The 27068-nt window shown below is 42.4% G+C and overlaps 1 protein-coding gene across 2 annotated transcripts in view; it reads right to left on the minus strand.

Annotated features, from left to right (window-relative positions):
• Positions 1 to 27068, minus strand: part of FHL3 (four and a half LIM domains 3) — a 108251-nt gene that overhangs the window by 19953 nt on the left and 61230 nt on the right. For both annotated transcript variants that reach the window (XM_073562410.1, XM_073562409.1), the window contains 2 exons: positions 10250 to 10423; positions 6992 to 7166 (listed from right to left, as the gene is read on the minus strand). In XM_073562410.1, coding sequence (XP_073418511.1) covers positions 6992 to 7166; positions 10250 to 10405 — 331 coding nt within the window. In that variant the 5' untranslated portion in view covers positions 10406 to 10423. The remainder of the gene's footprint in view (positions 1 to 6991; positions 7167 to 10249; positions 10424 to 27068) is intronic.

Below are 27068 nucleotides of genomic sequence, written 5' to 3' on the forward strand. Positions count from 1 at the left end.
TCAGTCTGGTGAAATGATATTTTGGGATGCCCAAAAGATCATTGTTCTCGGTGGCGCTTAGTCCTGTATAAAAAGGCCCTGAATTGCTGAGAAAAAAAGGAAGCTAGTGTCCTTTGTGTACATCGGAAGTGTAAACACACTTCTATACAGTTATGTTAATGGAAAAATGGCAAATGATGGATGAATACTGCCTGTAAATAAGGTTATCATGAAAAAAAAACCCGATAGGGCCCGAGTTAGGAGACAGCAAAGCCCATAAAGCTCTCCACGGTTCTGCATCACCCTGCATCTCCTCCCTCAACTCTATCACTCTACCCATGCCCTCCATTATGCTAATGACCCAAGACTATCTTCCTCAATAATCCAAACCTCCCACTCCCGTCTAAGACTTCTCGAGAGCTGCGCCAATTCTTTGGAATGCACTACCCAGGAAAATTTGTTTTAGTTCCCTATAACCAGAGTTTTAAGTGCGACCTAAAAGCACATTTCTTTAGACTGGCTCATCATCTCACCTCACTTATCGTTTTGCCCATACAACATTTTCTTCCAATTCCGGTCCCTAGTAGCGTCACCACCGTTCATAAAGCTCTGGCAAAAATTAAGAGACCACTGCAAAATTTTTAGTTTGTCTTTTTTTCTCTTTATATGTATATTTTTGAGTAAAATATAAATTGCTCTTTTATTCTGTAAACTACTGTCTTCGAATTTCCAAGCAATAAATTTTGTATTTATTTTCAGAAAATGAGAAATGGTCAAAATAATAAAAAAATGCAGTGCTTGCAGACCTCAAATAATGCTAAGAAAACAAGTTCATAATAATTTAGAAACAACAATACTAACGTTTTAACTCAGGAAGCGTTCAGAAATAAATATTTTGTGTAATAACCATGATTTTTAATCACAGCTTTCAGGTGTCTTGGCATGTTTTCCACCAGTCTTTCACACTGCTTTTGGTTGGCCTTATGCCACTCCTGGTACAAAAATGTAAGCAGTTCTTCTTTGTTTGATGGCTTGTGACTATCCATCTTCCTCTTGATTACATTCCAGAGGTTTTCAATAGGGTTCATGAAGGTCTGGAGATTGGGCTGGCCATGACAGGGATTTGAGGTGGTCCACACATTGATTGACCAAGCTGTGTGGCATGGCGCATTGTCCTGCTAGAAAAACAGTCCTCAGAGTTGGGGAACATTGCTTGAGCAAAAGGAATCAACTGTTTTTCCAGGAGAACCTTGTATGCGGCTTGATTCATACATCCTTCACAAAGATTAACATGCCCAATTCCAGCCATGCTGAAGCATCCCAAGATCATCACCGATCCTCCACCAAATTTCACAGTGGGTACAAGACATTGTGCCTTGTACGCCTCTCCAGGTCTCAGTCTAACCATTAGGTGACCAGGTGTTGGGCAAAGCTGAAAGTTAGACTCAGAGAAGATTACCTTACTCCAAGTCCTCTATGGTCCAATCCTTATGGTCATTGGCAAACTTCAGCCTGGCTCTCCTTTGCTTCTCATTGATGAAAGGCTTTTTTCTAGCTTTACCTGACTTGAGCCCTGCCTCTAGGAGCCTGTTACGAACTGATCTTGCCGTGAACTTCACCCCAGCTGTCATTTACCATTCCTTTTGTAGGTCACTTGATGTCATCCTGTGGTTGCTGAGTGACATTCGAATAAGATGACGGTCATCCGGGACAGTTGAGAATCGTTTTCACCCTCTGCCGGTCTGTAGCTTTGTTGTCCCCAATGTCTGCTGCTTGACCCCTTGTTGTAATGTACTGCCGTCTTAGAAATTTTAATTATGGAGGCAACATGACGCTCACTCTATCCCTCTGCTAGTAAAGCCAGAATTGAGCCCTTTTCCTCACTCAAGACTTTTCTTTTCAACTCCTTTGGCATGGCTAAAAGTTATTTTTTCATTCCTATTACTCTCGGGATATTACTAGCACTTGTTTTGCCATCCAGCTTGTCCTATTGCAAGAGGATTGTGAACACCACAGCAGGTTTTTTATACTTTCCTTTGTTAAAGATTTGGTTCAGGTGATCACCTAATCAGAAGCATATTAAGTAGAATGAGGTGTTCTCTGGTTGGAATTCAACTGACACTGGAATGGAATGGCTGTCAGACATGTAGAGAAGCTGATTTTTATAAAACTGTGCAGTAGTCTCTTAATTTTTGCCAGAGCTGTATACTTAATAGCCTTCTGTATCTGTACTTGTACACATACTGGCTGGTGACTGGTGCTTGCAGCGTTATGTGAATCTCCTACTCATTATATTGATGGCCGGACCGTACAACACAAGCAATTTTTAACATTCACCTTGAGCGTCTCCCCTATTTCCTTACACTGTAAGCTTGCGAGCAGCAGGGCCCTCACTCCTCTAGGTATATGCTGATTTACGTGTTATGCTGTAATTTCTTTATTGTCTGTACAAGTCCCCTCTAAAACGTAAAGTGCTGGGGAATATGCTGGTGCTATAGAAACAAAAGTCATTATTATGATGTTAAATTTAAAGGGAACCTACCACCTGATTCATATGCTGGCCGAACCACGGGCAGTTTGGATCAGAGCCCGGCTGCACAACTGCAGCCGGTATGTTTTTCTCTGAAACACTCAATATTTCAGAGAAAATATATGCTAAAGATACTCCAGGGACCATATCCGGAGAGGAGACTAGTTCAGCGCTGTCCCCGGATGGTTTTTCCCAGCATTGCTCCTGGTGATTGCAGGTCTCTCCATATGTACACGTGGCAGAGACCTAATTAACCACCACTAGTACTGCAGGGAAGATCTGGCCGAGAGGCAGCGCACTTGTCTCAACTCTCACCTCCAGCTATGGTTCAGAGAAAAATATAGCTGGCTGCAATCATGCGGCTAGGCTCTGATTTATGCTGCCCGTGGTTTGGGCAGCATAAATTGGGCAAAAGGGTTTCCCCTTTAAGTTAGGGAAAGACAGTAGTAGTAGGAGCCATTTCATTTTTCGCCTCAAGCTGCAGGTAAGCTAGAATAAGCCCCGCATGAGACTTCTGCACACCGAAGCGGCCAGACACAGAACGGCTTTCCTCTGCTCCCTAACACAGCATGTCAGTATACCTCGACTCCTCCCCAGCAACTGCTCTCCTGCACGCTTCATCTACAATTATGACAGACCGGTGTTGTGGGGGGGGGGGGGGGGTGGAAATCACTCTTTAGATAAACTCCAGCTTTATCTCCTGCTCTTTATTACAGTGCAAGGCCGGGTCAGGTGCCTGTGGGCTGCCATCTTCTCAGCCTCCCGAACACCATAAATGCAGGTCTGGTGCGGATGTGTTGCTTTTGCAGGACTGCTGGAACTTGCTTTTACTTGCAGGAACCATCTGGATTTCCTGCACAGCAATGGTTCTCCCCTCCTCACAGTGACCACTCAGTGGTAGAGACATACACTACATGGCTGCACTGAAAATCAGAGAAAATAAAGGACATAATAAAGATGGACAGGAGAGGGGAAAGCATAAGCAAATCAAAGTAATTAAAGGGTTATAGCCAAAATAGCAAATTCTCTTATCTAAACAAGATGAGATAGTGTACCAATTACTGAGGCTCTGACTGTTGGGACCCCAAGAGATCCCAGTAACCGGGTCAGCTGCAACCTCCCCTACATTCATTGTCTACAGGACTGCCCAGAATAGCTAGGAACAGTACTCAGCCATTTCTGGCAGTCTCAGACTATGAAGGGAGCAGTGGTTGATCACTGCAGTGCCCTTTCATTCTTGATTGGAGCGCCAAAGACCAATCAAGTGCAGTGATCAGGTATCTCCAGCCGGCTCATGGAGAATGAATAGTGCAGCAGCGCATATAAATAGACTGTCACTCCTGTCACATGGGGTTCTCAGCAGTCAGACCCCCAGCGATCGGGAAATTATCCCCTATTTCAAGGATAAGAGACAATTTTGAAACTTGGTACAACCCCTTTTAAAGATTTTTTTAAATCTGTAGCCACCCAATTCTAAGGTGAAGAGGATTCTGATAGTCGACCCGACTAATCAGAGCCTGGAGATTATAAAAAATGCTCCGCCTGCTTCCGTTATTTTAGAGTGTACACAGCAGTGACGTCACCACATGGGTCAGGATCATCGGCTCTTACAACGGAGCTCACTGTATTCTTTCTACAACCTCTGTCAAAAATGAGTGTCAAACAGTACTCTTCATCAATCTGGCTCCAACTTTCTCTGATTGCTGTAGCCAGATCAGCTTTGCAGGTTGGAGCCTTGTCATGGACCATTTTCTTCAACTTCCACCAAAGATTTTCAATTGGATTGAGATCCGCACTATTTGCAGGCCATGACATTGACCTTGTGTGTCTTTTTTCAAGGAATGTTTTCACAGTTTTTGCTCTATGGCAGGATGCATTATTTTGAAAAATGATTTCATCATCCCCAAACAGCCTTTCAATTGATGGGATAAGAAAAGTGTCCAAAATATCCCATGGATGGATAAACTTGTGTAATTATTGAAGATATGCCTTTACCTTACATGTAGCCCCATATAATCAATGACTGTGGAAACTTGCATGTTCTCTTCAGGCAGTCATCTTTATAAATCTCATTGGAACAGCACCAAACAAAAGTTCCAGCATCATCACTTTGCCCAATGCAGATTCACGATTCATCACTGAATATGACTTTCATCCGGTCATCCACAGTCTACGATTGCTTTTCCTTAGCCCATTGAAGCCTTGTTTTTTTCTGTTTAAGTGTTAAAGGGAATCTGTCACCTAATTTTCGGCCTATCAGCTGCAGCCACAGCCATCAGGGGCTTATCTACAGCATTCTGGGGCTCACAATGTGGGAGGAAACCGGAGTACCCGGAGGAAACCCACGCAAACATGGGGAGAACATACAAACTCCTTGCAGATGTTGTCTTTGGTGGGATTCGAACCCAGGACTCCAGCGCTGCAAGGCTGCAGTGCTATCCACTGAGCCACTGTGCTGCCCATTCGGCTACAGCCACCTTTACATACGCAAACAGAGCTCTACGACAGCCACCTTTACATACGCATACAGAGCTCTACGGCAGCCACCTTTACATACGCATACAGAGCTCTACGACAGCCACCTTTACATACGCATACAGAGCTCTACGACAGCCACCTTTACATACGCATACAGAGCTCTACGACAGCCACCTTTACATACGCATACAGAGCTCTACGACAGCCACCTTTACATACGCATACAGAGCTCTACGACAGCCACCTTTACATACGCATACAGAGCTCTACGACAGCCACCTTTACATACGCATACAGAGCTCTACGACAGCCACCTTTACATACGCATACAGAGCTCTACGACAGCCACCTTTACATACGCATACAGAGCTCTACTACAGCCACATTTACATACACACAGAGCTCTACTACAGCCACCTTTACATACACACAGAGCTCTACTACAGCCACCTTTACATACACACAGAGCTCTACTACAGCCACCTTTACATACACACAGAGCTCTACTACAGCCACCTTTATATACGCATACAGAGCTCTACCACAGCCACATTTACATACACACAAAGCTCTACTACAGCCACATTTACATACACACACACACACACACACACACATCTCTGCTACAGACACACACATATAAACATACCACATCTTGCAGTTCCTTCCAGGCATGTGACTGATCCCATGACCTGAGAGGACCTGGTGCTGGTTGGGTGGAAGGTTCTTCAACTGCTCAGGACATGCATGGATACCTCTCCTGCTCTGCACTGATCACATAAATCAGAGTAGGGCACGGAAGAGGGAAAGTAGTTCATTCTGTGATTGGGAAGAGCACGATGTCTGCGTTCTCCATCACAGGAATCTCCGGACTATGAGATTCAAATTCTTTTTAGCAAGAGTATTTCTTACTAAAAAGTGCTTCTTCTAATCTTAAAAATACGGTACTCAAGAAATCTTCGGGAATTAAAGAGCAAAAACTTGCCACTTTTAACAGCATCTCTAAGTCATTAATAGTAATATTGGATAGGAAAGAAGTTCCAGGCATGTCACAAGCAAATGTCACAACACTGTCAAACACTTGCCAACAATTTGGCTCACACACTACCAATGCCAAGGAATTCTGAACATTCATTTATTTCCTTATTCTTGTGAAATTCCCGAGATTTTTATAGTTTGTATTTAAATCAGATGCCAAGTATTTTTCCCGCTCTCTGTTGAAAAGTACTATTAAAGAATATAGTAACAGACTCCTCCATACTGTGAAAAAAGACACCATAAGCCATAAAACAACAGTACATAAATCTGATAGCCTGTGTTTTGCCCAGAACTAGAACCCATTACTAGAATAATCATAGTTCGGTCTCATGTTGGCCTGGACTGAATGGAGTAGTATGGGTATGCATGACAGACGCCACTCCATTTTTGAATACATGCCAACTCATCAGCTTTCTGTGTACACTCTGCTTGGTTAGAAAGCTGCCAATCAGCGGTGGGGCTGTTTTATACAGAGCTCTTAAATATGAGTACTACATGGCAGTAGGTTTATTAGTCCTCTAGTGATAATCTCCTGCTGATAAAACAGTGATTTTATGAAAACTACAGCAAGGATCTGGTAAGTGACATCGCTGGATTTACGGTCTCTGTATGCTCTCAAATTAGGTGGCATAACCCTGGTGATCTATTCCCTTTAATGAGGTTTTCCAAATTTCACTATTGTTAAAAAATGTCCACCTCTCGTGTGGTGTATCATTAACGTCTGGGATAGAAATACTCCTTTAAAAGGCAACGTAGAGATCAAGGTGCCAATAAAGCAATGGAATGCATTTTAAGATGTGAGAATATGCTATGTAGACTAAACAGACTTTCACAATCGCATATTCTGTCACAATTATGTTTACAGTATTGGTGTTTAGTGCGGCTTTATTAGTCAAACCTATTTGAACACCTTGTATTTTATTTTCGGTGACAAAGGAAAATGGAATGTTTCTCATTGCCGAGTACCTGGCATGACGGTTTTATCACAGCTGACACACTTGGAGGAGAATTCACTGCAGTAACAATCATTACACAGCAGTTCTTCATTTTGGCACGTAAAGGGCTCATCAGCCAGTGACCGTTCACATCGGAAGCACCGAAAACAGTTTTCATGGTAATGACGATCTTCATAGTAGAGTTCCTATAATTCATAGATATGTCCCATGGTTATAATGCAGCATGTCACTAGAAAACATTTAAGTATACTTAAATAAAACCTGTCAGCAGGATTGTGCTCAGTAAACTATACAGTGCTGTGCAAATTAATTGGGACAAAGCATTTTATTAAGTAAAATCGTAAGTTAGTTACCAGTCAGAGGGTGAGTGCCTGTTCAAAACAATTTTAACTTACAATTACAATTTTACTTAGAAAAATGCTTTGTCCCAATTAATTTGCACAGCACTGTAGGCATTGTCAGGTCGGCGCCGTTACACTGATTAAAATAATACCTGGATTGCAGAAATCCGTCTTGTGGTTGTTTAATCTTTGTTTTAAGTTTTCAGATAATGAGATTCTGGTGCTCTGTGACAGGCCTCTCTTTATGTGGTGCTCTTTGGTTTCATCTTCTTTATTGTGGCTTAAATGACAGGTCACTTATCCTTCAGTGACCTGCCTCCCATTTTAAAATTGCAGTTAATCTTGGCTTTGAAAAAATTTATTTTTTTACCTCAATGGCGCAGGCTCCTGCACAGTAGCATATATGGCTTGCAGATAGATTCTACAGTGCATGCGCTGCCATTTTGCTGGAGACAAATTTATTTGTGCTCCAACAAAATGGTGCAGCATGATCAAGTAGCATCTATCAGCAAGTGATGCATGTAAATCTCTGCAAGCCCCACCAACTGGTGGTGGTACTTGCGCAGATGGAGACATTTTCTTTCCCAAAGATGCTACTACGAATGCGCAGGCGCCATTTTGCTGGAGGTAATTTTTTATTTTCAACGCTCACAATATTAACTGCAATATTTAAAGTAGGAGGCAGGTCACTGAAGTATGAGTGACCTGTCATTTAAACCACAATAATAAAGATGAGACCAGAGAGCACCACATAAAGCCACCCCCCCTCAGGCCCACCCTGAAGCATGAGAATCTCATTATTTGAAAACAAAGATTAAACAACCACAAGACTGATTTCTGCAACCAGGGGATCATTTTAAGCAATATAACGGCGGCGACCTGACAGTGTCTGTAGGTTACTGAGCAAAATCCTGCTTACGAGTTCACTTTAAAGATATATTCTGCCTCTCTGTTATATAGCACCACATAAAAAAGAGCAGGAAAACGACAACTTTTTTAATTTACTTTCACATTGTGTTGAAATAAAGGCTTTATTTTAAGAATTGTTGAAGAATCAATCCAAAGTTTTTGGCAGGAGCTATACTTTTTTATTAAATGGCGCCTGTCATGTCGGATAACTATTAACCTGCAGATATAGGGTTGATCTGGAGGTTTATAGCGTTATGAAGGTGATAGACAGTCGTACTGAAAGTGTGGAGAAAATTAACTTTATTTTTCCCAGGAGAGGCCAGATTTAAAATTATACAGGCATTCACAGGACAGAGTGGCAGCTGTAGCACGCCCTAGCACTGTGACTGACAGAGGGCTCTACCCTGATGCACTACTGGCTGTCAGTCAGTGCCAGGTCGGGCTTACAGCTGCCGCTCTTCGTCCTGTCAGCGGTCATTAAATGCTTCGGGCGTGCCAGCATGATAAAGTCGGCAGCTCCCAGGGAAAAAAAAAAAAAGGTTCATTTCAGTACTGCTGTCGGGCACAAACACTATTAACCTGCATATTAACCCAATAGCTGCAGGTCAATTATTGGACCCGAAAGGTTGTTTTTTTTTTGTTTTTTTAAACATCTTGCCCAAAATCGGTCTTCTTGGGATTCTTTGAGGCTATCGAGTGCAGGTCAGGAGACCCATGGTCGGTCCGGATGTGTAAAGCTGGTCTGAGGCTGCAGTCAAAAAATGTCTGAATCTTAGAATCCATATTATGACTGCAAGATCAAGACCTCACTGCAGTTTTACAGAACTGAGTTTTCAAATGTCTAAATAATGAAAGAACCTGGCATCTAACTGGTGTCTGGACACTAACTAAATGCCACTAAACAAGCTGGTAATTTAATGAACATTTTCATAAAACATGTTCTATTGAATAGCTGAGAAAAACATTTGTACCCTTAAATTATTCTTACTGCTAGAGAAAAATGTTAAGTTCCACTGTTTCATTATAGCAGACTTTTCATCGAGATCACCACTTGCATGTAGTGATAATGAACAATACGTTTCTTTTACTCAGGTCGCATTTTGGCTGGCTCCATTCTGACTACACACATTTCTATTTTCACTGTTGTCAGTCTTAAAAGGGTTCTTCACTTGTCGCAAATGTTTGGACATCAATTTTCTAACTTAGTAAATAAAGTCAGATAGTATTAAGCCTCCCCAGTTCAGCACCAAAGTGTGATTCTCCTCATGAAATAAGGAGAAATTTGCAAAGAGCTTGTAAAAACAAGTAGCTTTGCAATTTAATTGTTACTAGCTTGGCCCGTGCAAAATTTTTGCACATTGGTCGTTGGGGGCGCAGGCGATTTCAGCAAAGGCAATCTGGTCAAATGTAAATGTATTTCTTGAGCTGATGAACACAGACAGGTATTTATATATATAAAATTGTGAATGTGTGGTGTGCTTGGCTGTTTTCTTGCTGAAGGGAGCAAGTTTACCTTTCAAATGGTGAATCATGTGAGTGGGGTGAAGTAATCAGCGAAAAAGCAGTGCATGTTTACAAATGTGTTGGTAGTGCGCTTTGGGGTACTGTGTTGCCACCTGCAGGTCATTTTTCCTTACTGCAGGTTTATGAAAATTAATGTTTAAACTGTATTTTGTGATCAAATCGTGGATGTGTGGTTTGTTTGGCTATTTTCTTGCTGAAGTGGGCAAGTTACCTTTCAAACGGTGTATCATTTGTGTGTGGGTGCAGTATGAACGGGGATACAAAGGAATCACCGAAAAACAGTGTTTAGAAATAACAGAATAGATTACAAATTTGCTTTATTCTCAAGGATGGAGGAATGTTTTTTTACACATGGCCAAACAGGATCATCATTATAGTAAACTTATAGCGGTATCTAGCAGTGAAAGCCTTTCTGCACAAATTTCTTATGAAAACATGAAAGTTTAGATAACAAGTTAAAAAAAAAAACACATTTCTTGACAAGGTTGACCTACCCTTGAATCGTGGCCAATAAGCTCTTTACACTCATCACATGTGTTCGCAAACAGGCTGTCATAACACGGTATACAGTAAGGACCTTCTTCCATTTGGATGTACTTCCTTCCGTAGAGAGACTCCTTACAGCTATCACAGTCAAATGGGTCACTCATTTTTTTGGGGGGCTGGTTCTTGAAAAGATGAAAGCAAAACAAAGAACAAATAAGATCAAGCCATCATATTTGATTATTTTCCAAATTCTCCATCTCTTTCTAATACACACTTCAATAGAGGTGCTACATTCCTTACTGAGGATAGTCCCATCTGATTACAGAAAGCGGGCACACCTCCCAATAACTGGAAACCTTCTCAGTCACATACATTAGGAAGAAGCTTTTCTGTTTAATGTATGAACGTGTCCCAGCTCAAAGCATATTTGGGAGAATTTGGTATGGAAGAGCTTCAGTGGTCAGCACAAAACCCTGACCTCAACCACATTAAACACCTATGGGAAGAATTTAAATGCCAATTACCAGACTAACTCTCATCCAACAATACTGCCTAACCTGACAAATGGTCATTTGCTGAAAGTTGCAGTTGGTGCTAACCAACTGCCAGACACACTGAACAATCTTGTGGAAAGTCTTCCCAGAAGCTTGTAGGCTAGTATAGCGCCTAGGAGGCCCAACTTCACTTTTATTATAACAATCACTTGGCTCACTGAAACCCTCTTTATGTACCGTAATTCTATTATTCACACACCTGACTAAAAAAATTATAAAATCACTGTCATGAAAGCCTAACTTTTGTTCCAGTTAAGAACTTACAGCTCTCTGGCGCCTCCTTACCCTCAAGTCAGTCAGGGAACTGCACAGAGGGTAAGTAGTCCCCAGAATGGCTGCCTTGTCACGTACTCGCTATGGGGCACTCTGCATTGAGAGCGGTATGTGTATCACAAGTCCCAGGCCGGGAGTACACACAAACCGCCAATCTGTCACTGTCAGGGTTCCCAACACCACCAGGACACTACACTGCCACCAGTCCCTGAGTTCTGGGAATGCGAGTGCCGACACTACTGCAACAGGACCAGCACGGGAGGCGAGAATAAGAAGTGCTTTTATTTTCACAGGGGCAAACAAACATTCAGATTGAGAAGGGGTTGTCCCATTAGCGGACAACGCCTTAAAAAGGTACTGGTTATGAACCATAACCAGAGACCAAAGTAGTCCAATGTCATCCCTGGCAGGCTTCTTCCAACGCTGTTGCATGTGATTGACAGGTCTTTCCCTATGTGCACATGAGGCAAAGACCGGTCAATCACCCTGAGCAACACTGAGAAAGAGCTGGCGGGGTATAGCCAGATTACTATAGTCTTCAATATGGTCAGTGGTTGGAACACTGAACTATATTTTCTCTCCAACACCAGAGCATTTAATAGAAAAGTATACCTGCTTGCAATTGTGGCAGCTTAAATCAGATAATGGGTCCCCTTTAAATAATGTTTGTTCTGCTGCTGGCATATCTTGGCCATCATGGTGCAGTGATTCATTGGCTCTTTATCAGTGCAGGTTATTTATATAAAAGGATGGAAAAGCAGTCCATAAAAATATATCTGTCTTGCTCAATGTTATGTACACAAACCAGAGTCTTATCTGAGAGCACATACCAGGAGCAGAACTGGAAATCAAACACACCTAGGCCCTTTCCCTTTTTGGTCAGCAGAATAAAACATTTCTTGCACTATAAAGTCACTAAAGGTGAAAGCATATATTGCACTTCAGCTTGCTTTATGGCATGCATGTGGAAGTTTTTTGTGCGGTGTCACACAGTTGCTGTTTTTCCGATTTAAAAGTGACCTAAGTATACAGTCATGGCCAAAAGTGTTGGCACTTTTGAAAAGGGTACCTTTCCAAAATTGTGGGTAAACAACTTTGTCTCAAGCATGTGATGCTCATTCAAACTCACATGTGGCAAGTAACAGGTGTGGCCAATATGAAAGTCACATATGAAACCAGATAAAAAGGACAGAATTTAACTCCATCTTTACATTGTGTGCCATACTAAGCAATGAGAACAAATGCAAAATTATGTAGCCATAATATATTTCCTGCAGCAGAAAGTCCACAACAAATTCAGTTGCAGATCACATTATGAAAATTTTGAACCGCAATTAATAAAAGCCATAAATAGCAATTCACGTATGATATGTTGTGCATTTGAAAATTTGCAGCCGATTACTGATTGAACAGATTTAGCAAGAAACTCATTAACTACATTGCAAAGGGAGCTGCCAGCGGCAGATCTTGATGACCTAGATGCCAACATGCATTCAGTGTGGCACAACATTTCTCAGACCACCATTAATAACCTAACTAATAGTGCCAAGGCGTGTCAGTGCATGTAGTGTTCCGTCTTGATACTAAATAGATTGAGATGTTTTAAAAACTTAATTTACATTTTTTCATTTGCACATCAACATATTTATCCATTCTGTGATTTTCAGAATTCCACAACTTTTCGTTCTTAGATTGCAATGTATGAATAAACGAATAGTAATTAACCATAAAAATTGGTGACCAATTTACCTAAAACGATACCATTGTCACAATGGTCTAAACACACACCAACAATGTCACAAATACGAAATGTCTTCCAAAATGAAACCCTTTTAAAGTGAGTGTTCATTTCCTAATGCACTTCAAATTAGTTACTCCATTCAAGACATTGAGATAGTCATCAAAATGTTATTGCACAGATTTCCATATTAATGCGCATCAATACTTCATACATGCTATTTAGCTACTACAGAAATGACCTTAGGAATCACACTGTAGGTGAACCTAGACCTTAAATTCTCAATCAAGTCATTTTTTATCATAAACCAGTTTTTTTTTCCACTTAATCTGAGCGCAGCATGATGTAGGTGGTCACTTACTACGCTGCGCGTCTGTGCATTCGGCGGGCACGTCAAAACGACGCATCCGCATACATCCACATGTCCTGCGTACCCAATGTTAAAGATAGGTACACAGGACGCATGCAGAAGTAGGGGGAGCTAAACGGAAGAAGTGCGGAAGTGGAGCTTAACAGAGGAAGTACGCAGCCCTCCGCAGCTCAGCCGAACGCTAATGTGAAACCGGCCTAACCCAGACTACTACAGAATCACAGTAGGACATTCCGATATTGGGCCAAGTAGAGAAGCCATAGGCTGTAGCAAAGCTCTATGTGTTAGTGACAGAAGAAGAGATTATCTGGCACTGTCCATTTTGAAATCTCTCAAGATGCAAATTCCCTGGTGGTCAACAGACTGCCCCGTTTCCACTCTCAGCAGACATATGATTGTGCTATGGAGGCCATGGCCTGCCAGGCATTTTTCCTAAATGGCTGGAAATACAAGGATGACTTCAATGTCAGAATGTATGTTCATACAGAACGGATCTCTGGCCCAGCTCTCTTCCAAGTCCATAAGTCCTTACCGGGCATTTAAACACCCCTTAGCCTTTTAGAAGGTAATGCAGAACTTCATCACACACATCTTTTTATTTTTACCTTTGTAAGATTAGTCTGCATACCTGACTCCAGGTTATTATTGAGAGGCAGAACATAACATTCACTCCCCGCTTTCATCAAATGGTAAAAAGAGAAGCATGATGTCACCATGTTGCAATTAAACTCCGTGTTAGAATTCCTGACAGGTAAAAACAGCTCAACTAATGGGACAATATTTGGAGTGTAACTTCCCAGAAAGAGTTGCAAAAAAACATCAAGCTCTTTTTCTCCCTGAAACAATGAGGTCATATACACAACATGATCAGTCAGGTCCACTAAGTGCTGGTAGATGCTTGTTTAAAGTCTAGATTTTCTCATTATTTTCAGTTACTAGTAGGGTGGCATATGGCACCCTTATTAAGCCAAAAAGCATACTGCCCATTTCGTAGTGGATTATACTGACCATTTTTACTGGTTATGTGATTGCATTTTTTCTCAACCTGCGGTATGCGTGCCTCTGGTGGTAAGACCAGCAGTCTGAGGGAGTATGAGCCATGGTTGACGAACTGAATCTACTTCTGCTCTCCCTAGGATGCAGCTTTGTTTTAATCACCAGCTGCCAGGATATCCGACATGTTAGTCTTAGGGTCCCGTTACACATAGCGACGCTCCAGCGATCCCGACAACGATACGACCTGGTAAGGATTGCTGGTACATCGCTACATGGTCGCTAGTAAGCTGTCAAACAGACAGATCTACTCAATGACGCAGCAACGATACAGCGATCCATATAACGACCTCGGCGGTCGTTGTGACCTTGTCACACAGCAGCTATTCTGATGACTCAGACCTCGATAGGCGTGCTTCAGCGTTGCCTTTTCCACCCCCCTCTGCTCTGATTGGTGGCCACTACTGCACTATCAGTATGCGGTTTGCTTCAGCGTCCCTGTCTGGGTCACTAGTGCGCTGTTTATTCGTGGATCCACAGTCACTGACACAGGGACACGATTATTATAGCTGTACATGTTAAATGTTATGATTGCCTATAATTGATAGCGGACATGTAAAAGGAAACACTACAAAGATCCTAATTTGAGACCACCAATCAGAGCTGAGGGGGCGTTGAAAAGACAAAGCAAAATCACGCCTGTGTCCCTGAGTTCTGAGTCGCCAACGAGGTTGCTCGTCGTTGTTATGGCATCAACCACAGCGATGCATGCTGGCTAGCCGGACACCAACGATCAAAAAATGGCTTGGACATTGGAGCATGATCAGCGATACACAGCGGGGGGGGGGGGGGGGGGTCGCCGCTATGTGTCACACGTAGCGAGATCACTGGCGAGGTCGCTATTGCGTCACAAAACCTGTGACATTTCAGTGATCTCGCTATGTGTGAAGTACCCCTTACAGAGTGGTCATATCTTAAATTGCTTTTCCACTACTTAGACATTAGAAGGGGCTGTCCAAGTCCCCTTAGTAAAATATGAAACATTTACTCTCCAGTCCCAGCGATGTTGATCCAGAATCTCACGGCGCTCATTTGACATTATTATGCCAAGTGATGGCTCCACTGATGTCCACTCTGCCGGAATATTGATGAGCAGCTGCAAAGCTGACTGCAGTGGTGACTTGACACAACAATCTAAAGTCTTCTACTGGGAAGAGCAGTACCAAAGTCCAGGTAATGCAAATTTCCCAGCTTTATAGAAACCCAGCTTCCTCTAACTTTGTGCCAAAAAAACTCTGAAAATGAAAATGGTGGAGGACCACAAAGCAGGAGAAGGCTGTAAGAAGATAGCAAATAGTTTTCAAGTTACCCTTTCCTCAGTTCGAAATGTAATTAAAAGGGAACTTAGGCCCCCTTATGCCCCCCAACACAGCAGCATCCATTTATGAGTAAATTCCCTGCCTAAACATCCCTTAATAACGTTTCTGTACAAATGTTTGGTTTAATTTTTTTTTTTTTTTAAAAAAAGGAGCATTTATATTGTCCCCGTTTGTTATGCTAATTATTGTTTTGACGAGTTGATTGGGCGTTAGTTGCCCAAGACTTCTCAGCCCTCTTTCCATGTTATCACACCTCTGTGGGAGTGATAATTTGTACGAACGGCATCATCATCACTCGTGTAAATCTCGCACACATGTGCCGCACATTTCAGCAGTGTCACTGCACCTATGCAGCCGGGAGTACGCTTCCCAGCTTCAGAGGCGCTCTGCGCATCACCGGAAGCCATCTTCTAAACTTCATAACATGCACAGTGCGCCTCTGAAGCAGGAAAACGTACACCCAGCTTCAGGAGGATCATTGCGCATGATCGGAAGTTTAGAAGATGGCTTCCGGTCATGTGCAGTGCGCCTCAGAAATCGGGAAGCGTACACCCGGCTCCAGAGGTGCAGTAACGCTGCCCAACTGTGCTGCACGTGTGTGAGAATTACAGGGGCTGGCGATAAAAGCTCCTGCAAATTACGTTATCACTCACAAAGAACAGGGGATCATTTCACAGGTAAAAGGGAAGAATGGATTCAATGAAATTTCAACAAATTCTTGATGCAAACAAAACACCATCTGTAAAAAAGCTGAAGTTGAAAAGGGGATGGCTTCTACAACTGGATAATGATCCTAAACACATGTTAAAATCCACAATAGACTACCTCAAAAAGGCACAAGCTGAAGGTTTTACAATAGTCCTCACAGCCCCGTGATCTGAATATCATTGAAAATCTGTGGCTAGACCTCAAAAAAGCAGTGCATGCAAGACGACCCAGGAATCTCACAGAACTGGAAGAATTTTCTAAGGAAGAATGGATGAAAATTCATCAAACAAGAATTGAAAGACTTGTGGCTGGCTACAAAAAGCATTTACAAGCTGTAATACTTGCAAAAGGAGGACCTACTACGTGCTAACCATGTATGGTGCCCAAATTTTGCATTGTCCCATTTCACTGTGAGAGGTCTGTATTTTTTGGGGGGTGGCAGGGAAGGGGGACTGCTGCTTGAGGATATAACCTACTGCTCAAGTAATTATACATTAAAAATGGGCCTGGCAGCTTTCTCTTGTTTGGTTACATCAGTGTCCCCACAGACAGAGCCCCATTGAATTATATAAAGGTCTGACAACTTATTATCCAAGGTTCCGTTTACACAGACTGACCAGCAGCACGATAAGAACACTGATTGGTCACAGATTGCCAACATACCAGTCGTTTGAATGCCTGTAGGCCAAATACTCTTCTGGATAATCCAAATGCTCTCTAGAAAACTTCAGACGGGCCCGGACATGTACTGGCTTAAGCAGGGAGACACGTCTGTCACTGCAGGATCCAAGTCCCTGGTTGCGTAGTGTTACTGATGGTAGCCTTTGTTCTGATGGTCCCAGCTCTATGCAGGTCATTCACTAGGTCCACCAGTGTGGTTCTGGGATTTTTGCTCACTGTTCCTGTGATCATTTTAACTCCATGGGGTGAGTTCTTGCGTGGAGCCCCAGATCGAGGGAGATTATCAGTGGTCTTGTATGTCTTACATTTGCTTATTATTGCTCCCACAGTTGATTTCGTCACACCAAGCTGCTTGCCTATTGCAGATTCTGTCTTCCCAACCTGGTGCAGGGCTACAATTTTGTTTCTGGTGTCCTTCAACAGCTCTTTGGTCTTCATCATAGTGGAGTTTGGAGTGCGACTGAGGTTGTGGACAGGTGTCTTTTATACTGATAAGTTCAAACAGGTGCCATTACAACAGGTAATGAGTGGAGGACAGATGAGCCTCTTAAAGAAAAAGTTACAGGTCTGTGAGAGACAGAAAACTTGCATGTTTTTAGGTGACCAAATACTTAGCACAATTGGTGGCTGAATACTTTTTCCCCCCACTGTATACACAAATCGTGTTTTGGGATACAAGTATTGTGAATAAATATATAATTGTAAACTTGTAAAATGACCATACATATAACCAAAGTTTTTGTGAAAATGCTAATAAAGGAGAGAGCAGAAGGGGGAGGAAAAAGATATAATCTCTTCCAAATATTGCATGCATCTGCAGATAGAAAAAGCTCCAGTTTGAGATTTTAGAACTGAGAAAAAATGCAGCCAAAGTGCAAATATCCCGGAGGATCCATGAATCTTTCTGCAGCAGTGACGTCTATTCTGGTTAATTGCCAATAATATATTTTTCTTGGAACCTTTTCTTGCCGCTAGTTCTAAAGGCGAATAGCGTTAGGCAATGACATAACATTTTTGCACTTTATTTTTATTTCCATTAGTAGTAGAAGGGTCCAGAATTCTCATGTTACTAGCGATATGTAGTTGTCAACAGATATAAAAACAGGTGAATAGCGTCTTAAGGACCCCATACAAAACTAAAAAGTCGTCCAAACCAGCCAACTGACCGACAGACTAATGTTTATGGTGGTGGCCTCCCAATAGATGGTGTAAGGAAGGAAAACGATCAGAATGTTAGCATTACGATGGCTGATCCTTTTGCTCTGCGCGGAGAACACTGGCGTACTCGGCTGAGCCTAACATTTGAGTCTAGACAGGAGATTGTCAACCGAATGATTGTAATGTATATGGGGGCCTTCCTAGGAAAAATCCAAACTTAAAGTGTAATACATTTCCACCGAAATTGGCTCAAACTTGGAGATTAGTTACCCACCAGGAACAGAGACTGATGAGTACAATTATAATCTGTGTGCTGCGCACAATATAAGTAACTGGAAATACTTTATTATGATTCAATTTAGAATTCATCTTTTTCCAGAGGTGCTGCACAAACATTTACTATTTTTTGTACCTTAAAGTGAACCCGTCATCAGATTTTCCATATAAAAATCGATGATGCGACATATTTCAGTATTTTAATTTATTCTTAATAAGTCAACTATAAAACTCAGGCAACTGTCATGAGAGGGTCCTGTCCTCCTGGGAGATCTGGGGTTAGAAACTCACTACGTATTGTGAATCGCAGATCTTCCATTTAGCCGAAGCGTTGGTTTCATATTATTAATATTTATTATTATAGTGCCATTTATTCCATGACGCTTTAAAGGTGAGGAGGGGTATACATAATAAAAAACAAGTACAGTAATCTTAAACGATACAAGTCACGAGTGGTACAGGAGGAGAGAGGACCCTGCCTGCGAGTGCTCACAATCTACAAGGGATGGGTGAGGATACAGTAGGTGAGGATAGAGCTGATCGTGCAGCAGTTTGGTGGATTGGTGGTTACTGCAGGTTGTAAGCTTATCTGAAGAGGTAGGTCTTCAGGCTTTTTTTTTTTTTTTTAAGGTTTCTATGGTAGGCGAGAGTCTGATATGTTGGGATAGAGAGTTCCAGAGTAGGGGGGAGACGCTGTGCTGAATTGGAGACTGTTGTGTGCTGTTTTTGGGTGTATGCTTTTCTCTTTGTTCTATTCCCATTTGGTTGGCACATGCCTATCCTTCCCTATATACACTCACTGGCCACTTTATTAGGTACACCTGTCCAACTGTGTGTTAAGACTTAATTTCTAATCAGCCAATCACATGGCGGCAACTCAGTGCATTTAGGCATGTAGACATGGTCAAGACAATCTCCTGCAGTTCAAACCGAGCATCAGTATGGGGAAGAAAGGTGATTTGAGTGCCTTTGAACGTGGCATGATTGTTGGTGCCAGAAGGGCTGGTCTGAGAATTTCAGAAACTGCTGATCTACTGGGATTTTCACGCACAACCATCTCTAGGGTTTACAGAGAATGGTCCGAAAAAGAAAAAAAATCCAGTGAGCGGCAGTTCTGTGGCCGGAAATGCCATGTTGATGCCAGAGGTCAGAGGAGAATGGGCAGACTGGTTCGAGCTGATAGAAAGGCAACAGTGACTCAAATTGCCACCCGTTACAACCAAGGTAGGCAGAAGAGCATCTCTGAACGCACAGTGCGTCGAACTTTGAGGCAGATGGGCTACAGCAGCAGAAGACCACACTGGGTACCACTCCTCTCAGCTAAGAACAGGAAACTGAGGCTACAATTTGCACAAGCTCATCGAAATTGGACAGTAGAAGATTGGAAAAACGTTGCCTGGTCTGATGAGTCTCGATTTCTGCTGCGACATTCGGATGGTAGGGTCAGAATTTGGCTTAAACAACATGAAAGCATGGATCCATCCTGCCTTGTATCAACGGTTCAGGCTGGTGGTGGTGGTGTCATGGTGTGGGGAATTTTTTCTGGGCACTCTTTGGGCCCCTTGGTACCAATTGAGCATCGTTGCAACGCCACAGCCCACCTGAGTATTGTTGCTGACCATGTCCATCCCTTTATGACCACAATGTACCCAACATCTGATGGCTACTTTCAGCAGGATAATGCGCCATGTCATAAAGCTCGAATCATCTCAGATTGGTTTCTTGAACATGACAATGAGTTTACTGTACTCAAATGGCCTCCTCAGTCACCAGATCTCAATCCAATAGAGCATCTTTGGGATGTGGTGGAACGGGAGATTCGCATCAGGGATGTGCAGCCGACAAATCTGTGCCAACTGTGTGATGCCATCATGTCAATATGGTCCAAAATCTCTGAGGAATGCTTCCAGCACCTTGTTGAATCTCTGCCACGAAGAATTGAGGCAGTTCTGAAGGCAAAAGGGGGTCCAACCCCTTACTAGCATGGTGTACCTAATAAAGTGGCCAGTGAGTGTACCTCTTTACCTTTGGTGAGTGTTTGTATGTTTGTTGCTCCCTGTTATCACTGTGGGTCTTGCATTTTAATACACTAGTATTTCTGTCCAAGGCCTCTTAGGGGAGGGCACAGCTTAGGGAATAACAGGAAAACAGTAAGGCTGGTGGCCCAAACCTCATCTTTAGAGATACCTTTGGGGGAAGGAATAGTTAGGGCCCCAGCCCTAGGGACGGTTCAGGGCCCCTTTACCTAATCACAACAGCCACAGCAACACTGTAATAAAATACAGTTTGGAAAAAAACAAAACCCCACACACTGGTTCAATGGGCTTTTTCGACCATGCACGGAACCTCCTCTCTGCCTTGTAATGACGCCACTCTATTTACGAATGAAGTGAATGAGATTTTCTACTTCATCCACACAGCCAGCAAAGCCTCACACCCGTGTATGCACTTTGTCGGCTGTGAACATCAATCACAGGTGGAGGGGCAGCGATACAAGGCAGTGAGGTGATTGTCAGGCTGAATAACAGCCGGGACACCCTTTATCCCGGGCATGTGCATTTTCTTCATACAACCTTCTTGGTAGCTCTCATTTTATGTCAATACATTGAGAGCGCCCGCTTGGCCGTTGGGACCATATGGACTTGCACCGTTTCCAGAAACCCTCATATATAATACATTTTTTTTGTATTGTGATTTTCTATTGCTACTTTATTGTATTGTATTGTCTCTTGCATTATTAAATCGAGTATTGGTTCTTTACAGCTTGTCGGACGGTCCCTATTTGATTCACGGTCCCTCATTGATAATTTTCCCTGTTTTTTTCTCCCCCCCTCCTTTTTATAGTTTGTACATTTATTACTTTCCCACATTTGGTCTTCTCTTTATTTGTTTATTTTTTTCCTCTCCCCTTTTTTTGTTTACACTTTTCCCTTATATATTTTTATTATCTTTCATCTATTTTCTTCATCAATTTTCTATAAAATTTCCATCTATTTTTCCATTATCTCATTTTTAATTTATTTTTATTTTTGTTTTCTAACTTGGTATCCTGTTTTTGGCCTCTCCTTTGGCAACTCAGCCAGTGGACTCCATTAGTGTCTATATTAGTTCTGGGTTTCCTCCATTTCAGAACTGGGTATACTAACAAGATTTATTATAAAATTATTTCTTTCAAAATGATCCATTTCTGTTGATATGCAGATGAACTTGGTTCTATCTGCTTAAAAAACCATGTTTTTTTAACTAATAATATACTCTTCCTTGTCTTATTTTGATGGGGCGAAATTATCATCGTGTGGACTTTGTTTCCAACTTTGCTAAACGCCGGTCATGGTCTTTCTTCCCTTACATGCCGATGGCTCCCAGCTGTTCCCCGTCCCTCATAATTGAACCCAGGTATTTATATTCCACCCGCTCACACTCTGTCTACTACTCCTGATGAAGCCAGCATGACTGGCGTAACGCGTCGGGCATTTCTCCTGAGCCCCTGCCTCTCCACTCACACTGCATGAGCGTCCTTGGTCTTTATCCATGCAGGCATTTGCTTCTGTGACACAGGTTGTATGTGGTGTTTTGCCCCCCTCCATTCTAGGGTAATCTCTCATTTCATTTCAACAGCAGAATAGCACCCGCTGCATCCATTATTTAGTCTCTGCAGTGATTGGTTTTATGGAAATTAGGATGTATACTTTAAGTACACATTGTGCACCACTTTAAGCATTTTTGCAGTTTTGATTGTTTTTAATTTTTTTTTGTGTGTTCGGGTGTTCCAATAAAGAATTATCTATTATTTCTTCGGTGATCCCTGCTGTGTACATGCCTCTTTCTCTATATGGTTTCGCGATTGTCAGGCTGAATAACGTTGCGGCAGCAGCTTTGCTAGGGAGGACATCCTGATGACAGGTTCCCTTTGCGTAAAACATGCATATTAATAACAAATACATAATCGTATCCAAAGCTATAACAAAAAAAAAGTATAAGTATATTAAATACCTCTCTTGCAAAGTGCATAGTAGTGCATAAAAGTTTGTGAAACCTTCATAGTCTTTCAAGTTTGTGCATACATTTGTACTTAAATTGCATTAGATTTTTACAGATTCCTAAAAGTAGATAAAAAAAACAAATCTAACAAATAAGTCAAAATTATTAAACTGTCATATCAAATGAGGAAAATTATTAATACTACATGTCTGAGTGGCGAAACTATACAGACCTTTCCTTTTAGTATCTGGAGTAACCCTCTCTGGAGCAATGACTGAAGCTAAACACTTCCTATAATTGGGGATTAGTCCTACACATCGGCTTGGAAGAATTTCAGGGCATTCTTTGCTACAAAACACCTTCAGCTGTTATGTTGGTGAATTTTCTCCCATGACCTGCCTCAACATTTCTACACAACGGAGGTCAAGACTTTGACTCTGCCATTTCCAAAACTAACTTTATTATTCTGTTACCATTGTTTCGTAAAATGACTTGTGTGTTTTGGGTCTTTGTCTTGTGCATAACCACCATTCTGTTCAGCTCATTGACAGATGTCCTAATATTTTCTTTAAGGCTATATGCAAACGGTGCGGATTCACCTGCGGATTTTTCCGCGTGGATTTTGCAAAATCCGCAGGTCAAAAAGACCTGCGGTTTTACCTGCGGATTAGCCTGCGGTTTATCACCTCCACAATGGAGGAGATTGTAAACCGCAGTGGAATCCGCAGAAAAGAATGACATGTCAGTTCTTTCTGCAGAATTTGAAACTGCAGCAAAAACCGCACGGAAAAATCCGTACCGTCTGCACAGCGGTTTCATTTTTCCATAGGCTAGAATGGTACTGTACATCACCTGCAGTTCTGCTGTGGATTCTCAGCAGAATCCGCACCGTGTGCACATAGCCTTAGAATTTGTTGGTATAATTCAGAATTAATTTTTCCATCAATTATGAAAAATATTCAGGATTGAGAGTCCTCAGTAGTTGATACCTTTTAATGGCTAACTGAAAAGATGGTAACACATTGCAAACTTTCGAGACTACTCAGGTCTCTTCATCAGGCTAGACTAATACAAAATCTGAAGTCACATATTTATGCACAATACAGCCTAGAAAAAATGCAATAGATAAGACAAGTGACGTGAAGCAGAACTATCAATATGGGAGAGGGACAAACAAATATAAACATTGGACCAGTTCATAGATAAGGAGTCTGGATGTTTTATGGTCCTCTGATTGGGGTCTAGTTCTGTGTTGCCCCGCAAGGTTTTAAAAGGAAATTCCTTAATTGATGTAAAAAGACATAAATCCATGCGACACATTCATTCCAGCACTGAGAGTGTCAAAGTTCGTCATAAATTTGTACTCCCAAACTCGTCTCTCTCTCTGAGATGTGAAGTTACCTTTCAACATTTGGTACAAATAATTAAGTACACCACATTAGATGTAATGCAGGTGAAAGTACCTGGGATCTTGTAGTCCTGATGTGAGTTGGGGATCTTTATCTTGTCCGTGGTCATTATAAATGGACAGGTTTTACATTTTTTCTGGTTGCAAGGAAAGGTTCCTGCAGCTGTTGGAGAGGACAGGGAGCTTCTGACAATGATGCTTCTTAAATTTGGGGGCTGCCTAAAACACAGTAGTGGGGGGTCTGGAAAAATGGATTTTAATCGGGCATCTTTTTGTAGTAAAGGTTGTAATTTCCGTGCAGCTCCCCTTAGCACCTCCAGATTTGGGTTGTAGGTGACTACTAGAGGCACTCGGTTATTTTCTTCTTTAGCTTTGTAATGTAGCAGGTGATTCCTTGACAATCTGGTGGCTCTTGTAATTTGGTTTTCAATTGTTCTTGGATGGTAACCCTGATTCAAAAAGGTCTTTTTGAGGCGACCAAGGTGTTTGTCTCTATCCATGGGGTTGGAACATATACGATTGTATCTGATGGCTTGGCTATAGATAATAGAGTTCTTTGTGTGTTTTGGATGGAAACTGTCCCATTTAAGGTATGTTGGACTGTCGATTGGCTTCTGATACAGGGATGTCTCTATTTCATTGTTTTTTAGCTTAATGATGGTGTCCAAAAAATTAATCTCGGTACTGGAGTAGTTGAGTGTTAAATTGATGGTGGGATGAAATTGATTAAACTGTTCGTGGAACGTCTTTAGCTGTTGCTCAGACTCCGTCCAGATGATTAAAATATCATCAATGAAGCGGTAGTAGGCCAGGGGCCTGATGGGGCATGAGGACAAAAAAAATCGCTTCAGTATCCATCAATTATGGAAACCCATCAGGGCCCCGAAGCAGCAAAACAGACCCAAACCATGATACCATCACCACAGTGTTTCAAGGTTTTAATGCTGTAAATTTTTTTTTTTTTTTTAAAAACAAACATGACGCTTCTCATTTAAACCAGAAAGTTTTATTTTGGTCTCATCCAATCAATTAACATTGTTCATATAGTGTTATGCCTTCTCCAGGTGTTTGTAAACAGGCAGCGGTTTTCTCCTTAGGGGTTGTGCACATGTTGTTGCGGATTCTACTGCGGATCCGCAGCGGATTTGGCCCTGCGGACCCGCAGCAGAATCTCCTGCGTCGTACAATTCCATTAAAGTCAATCTAAAATGAAAAACCCTGTGCACATGCTGCGGAAAAATCCGCAGCATAAAGGCTGCAGGTTCATTTCCGCAGCATGTCAATTCTTTGTGTGGATCTGCAGCGTTTCTGCACCCATTGACTTGCATTGAGTCGGGCACATCCACAGTAAAACCGCAGGTCTAAAAAAGATCTGCGGTTTTGCTGTGGATGAAACGCTGCAGATCCGCAGGGGGAAGTGTGGGCGGAGACAGTGTGCGTGTATGGTGTGTGGGCGGTGACTGGGCGTGTGTCTGTATGCAGGAATCGTCCGATGGGACTACAAGTCCTATCGGGCTATGCCTGCTACACGGTCAGTGAGTGACACATTAGCCAATGATGGGACAGTAGTAGTCCCATCATCCGGCTAATGTGTTGAATGTTTAAAAAAAAAAAACCCACATACAGAACATACAACATATAACATACAGAACATACATATAACATACAACACATAACAGTACATACTTACCAATCACCGAAGCCCTCGTCTCCTTTAATAAAAATAAAATAACCTATACTCGCCTTTCCGCCGTAGTCCAGTTAATAATGAGGATCCTACGATGATCTCCGGTGTAGAACACGGACATTGGGTGATGTCAATGCTCTACAGGGGCTCCCACGATGAAATGACAGGCGGAGGTAATCCTCCACTGTGTATCCCTCCGCCGCTGGGAAAGAAGTCCCGTAACACTATCCCCAATTCTCACGCAGCCAGTGTCTCCTGTCAGTTCATCACTGGGAGGCCCCATAGAGCAGTAAGTCACTGTTCTATAGGGGAAATCGTCGAGGGACACTTGGTTTCTTTTTTTACTTTTTTTTTTGTTTTAGGAGAGCCCGAGGGAGTCGCTTGGATCTGGGTGTGAAATAAAAATATGAAAACAGTGTTGTGTTTTATTTCATTAAAATACTTTATTCTTATGTATGTGTTTTTTAACCCTTTCAAACTATAAGATTAATAATGGATAGGTGTCTTATTGACGACTGTCCATTATTAACCGGGCTTAATGTCACCTTACAATAGCAAGGTGACATTAACCCCTTATTACCCCATATCCCACCGCTACACAGGAGTGGGAAGAGAGGTGCTAAGTGCCAGAATTGGCGCATCTTAGATATGCGCCATTTCTGGGGTGGCTGCGGGCTGGTGCTTGTAGCCCGGGGGGGGCCCAGCATCCATGGCCCCTTCCTAGGTTATGAATATCAGCCCGCAGCCGTATGCATAGCCTTTCTGGCTATAAAATATAGGGGGACCCCACGTCATTTTTTTTTTGGGGGGGTCCCCCTATTTTAATAGCCAGTAAAGGCTATGCAGACAGCTGTGGGCTGATATTCATAGCCTGGGAAGGGGCCATGGGTATTACTCCCTTCCCAGGCTACAAATATTGGCCTACGGCTGTCGGCTTTCCCCCTCTGGCGCAGAAAATTGTGTGGGAGCCCACGTCATTTTTTTCCCCCCATTTCTTTTTAATAAAAACATACTGTTCAATAATAAACCTGGATATGGATATATCTATTCCATATCTATCTATTCCATATGCGGTATAATGACCACTGTGTCCACTAGGGGGCGCTGTGTGGATGTCCCAAGAGAACGGATAAGTGGCAGAATCCTGAAGGATAGTTATGTATATCAAAGTGGGTGGCTTTGAGATGGACTTGTATATGTGTGATCAGCAATATCATTGCTGAGGTGTTGTTTCTAAGTGTTAGGGTGTGTGCAGACGCTGCGGAATCCGCTGCGGATTAATCCGCACGGATTTTGCAAAAACCGCAGATAAATCGCAGGTCAAAAGACCTGCGGATTATCTGCGGTTTTGCCTGCGGTTTGGTCCTGCGGATTCACCATCTCCACAATGGTGGAGATAGGAACCCGCTGCGGATTCCGCAGAAAGAATTGACATGTTACTTCTTTCTGCGGTTTCAAAACCGCAGCAAATCCGCACGGATTTTTCCGCAACGTCTACACAGCGTTTTTTTTTTACCATTCATTTGAATGGTACTGTACACCGCAGCTAGAACTGCTGCGGGTCCGCAGCGGCCAAAAACGCTGCGGAAACGCAGCGGAATCCGCACATACCCTATGGGAG

This window comes from Dendrobates tinctorius, unplaced genomic scaffold, assembly GCF_039654945.1.
Source record: "Dendrobates tinctorius isolate UK_male_01 unplaced genomic scaffold, ASM3965494v1 ptg000015l, whole genome shotgun sequence".
NCBI classification, from domain to species: domain Eukaryota; kingdom Metazoa; phylum Chordata; class Amphibia; order Anura; family Dendrobatidae; genus Dendrobates; species Dendrobates tinctorius.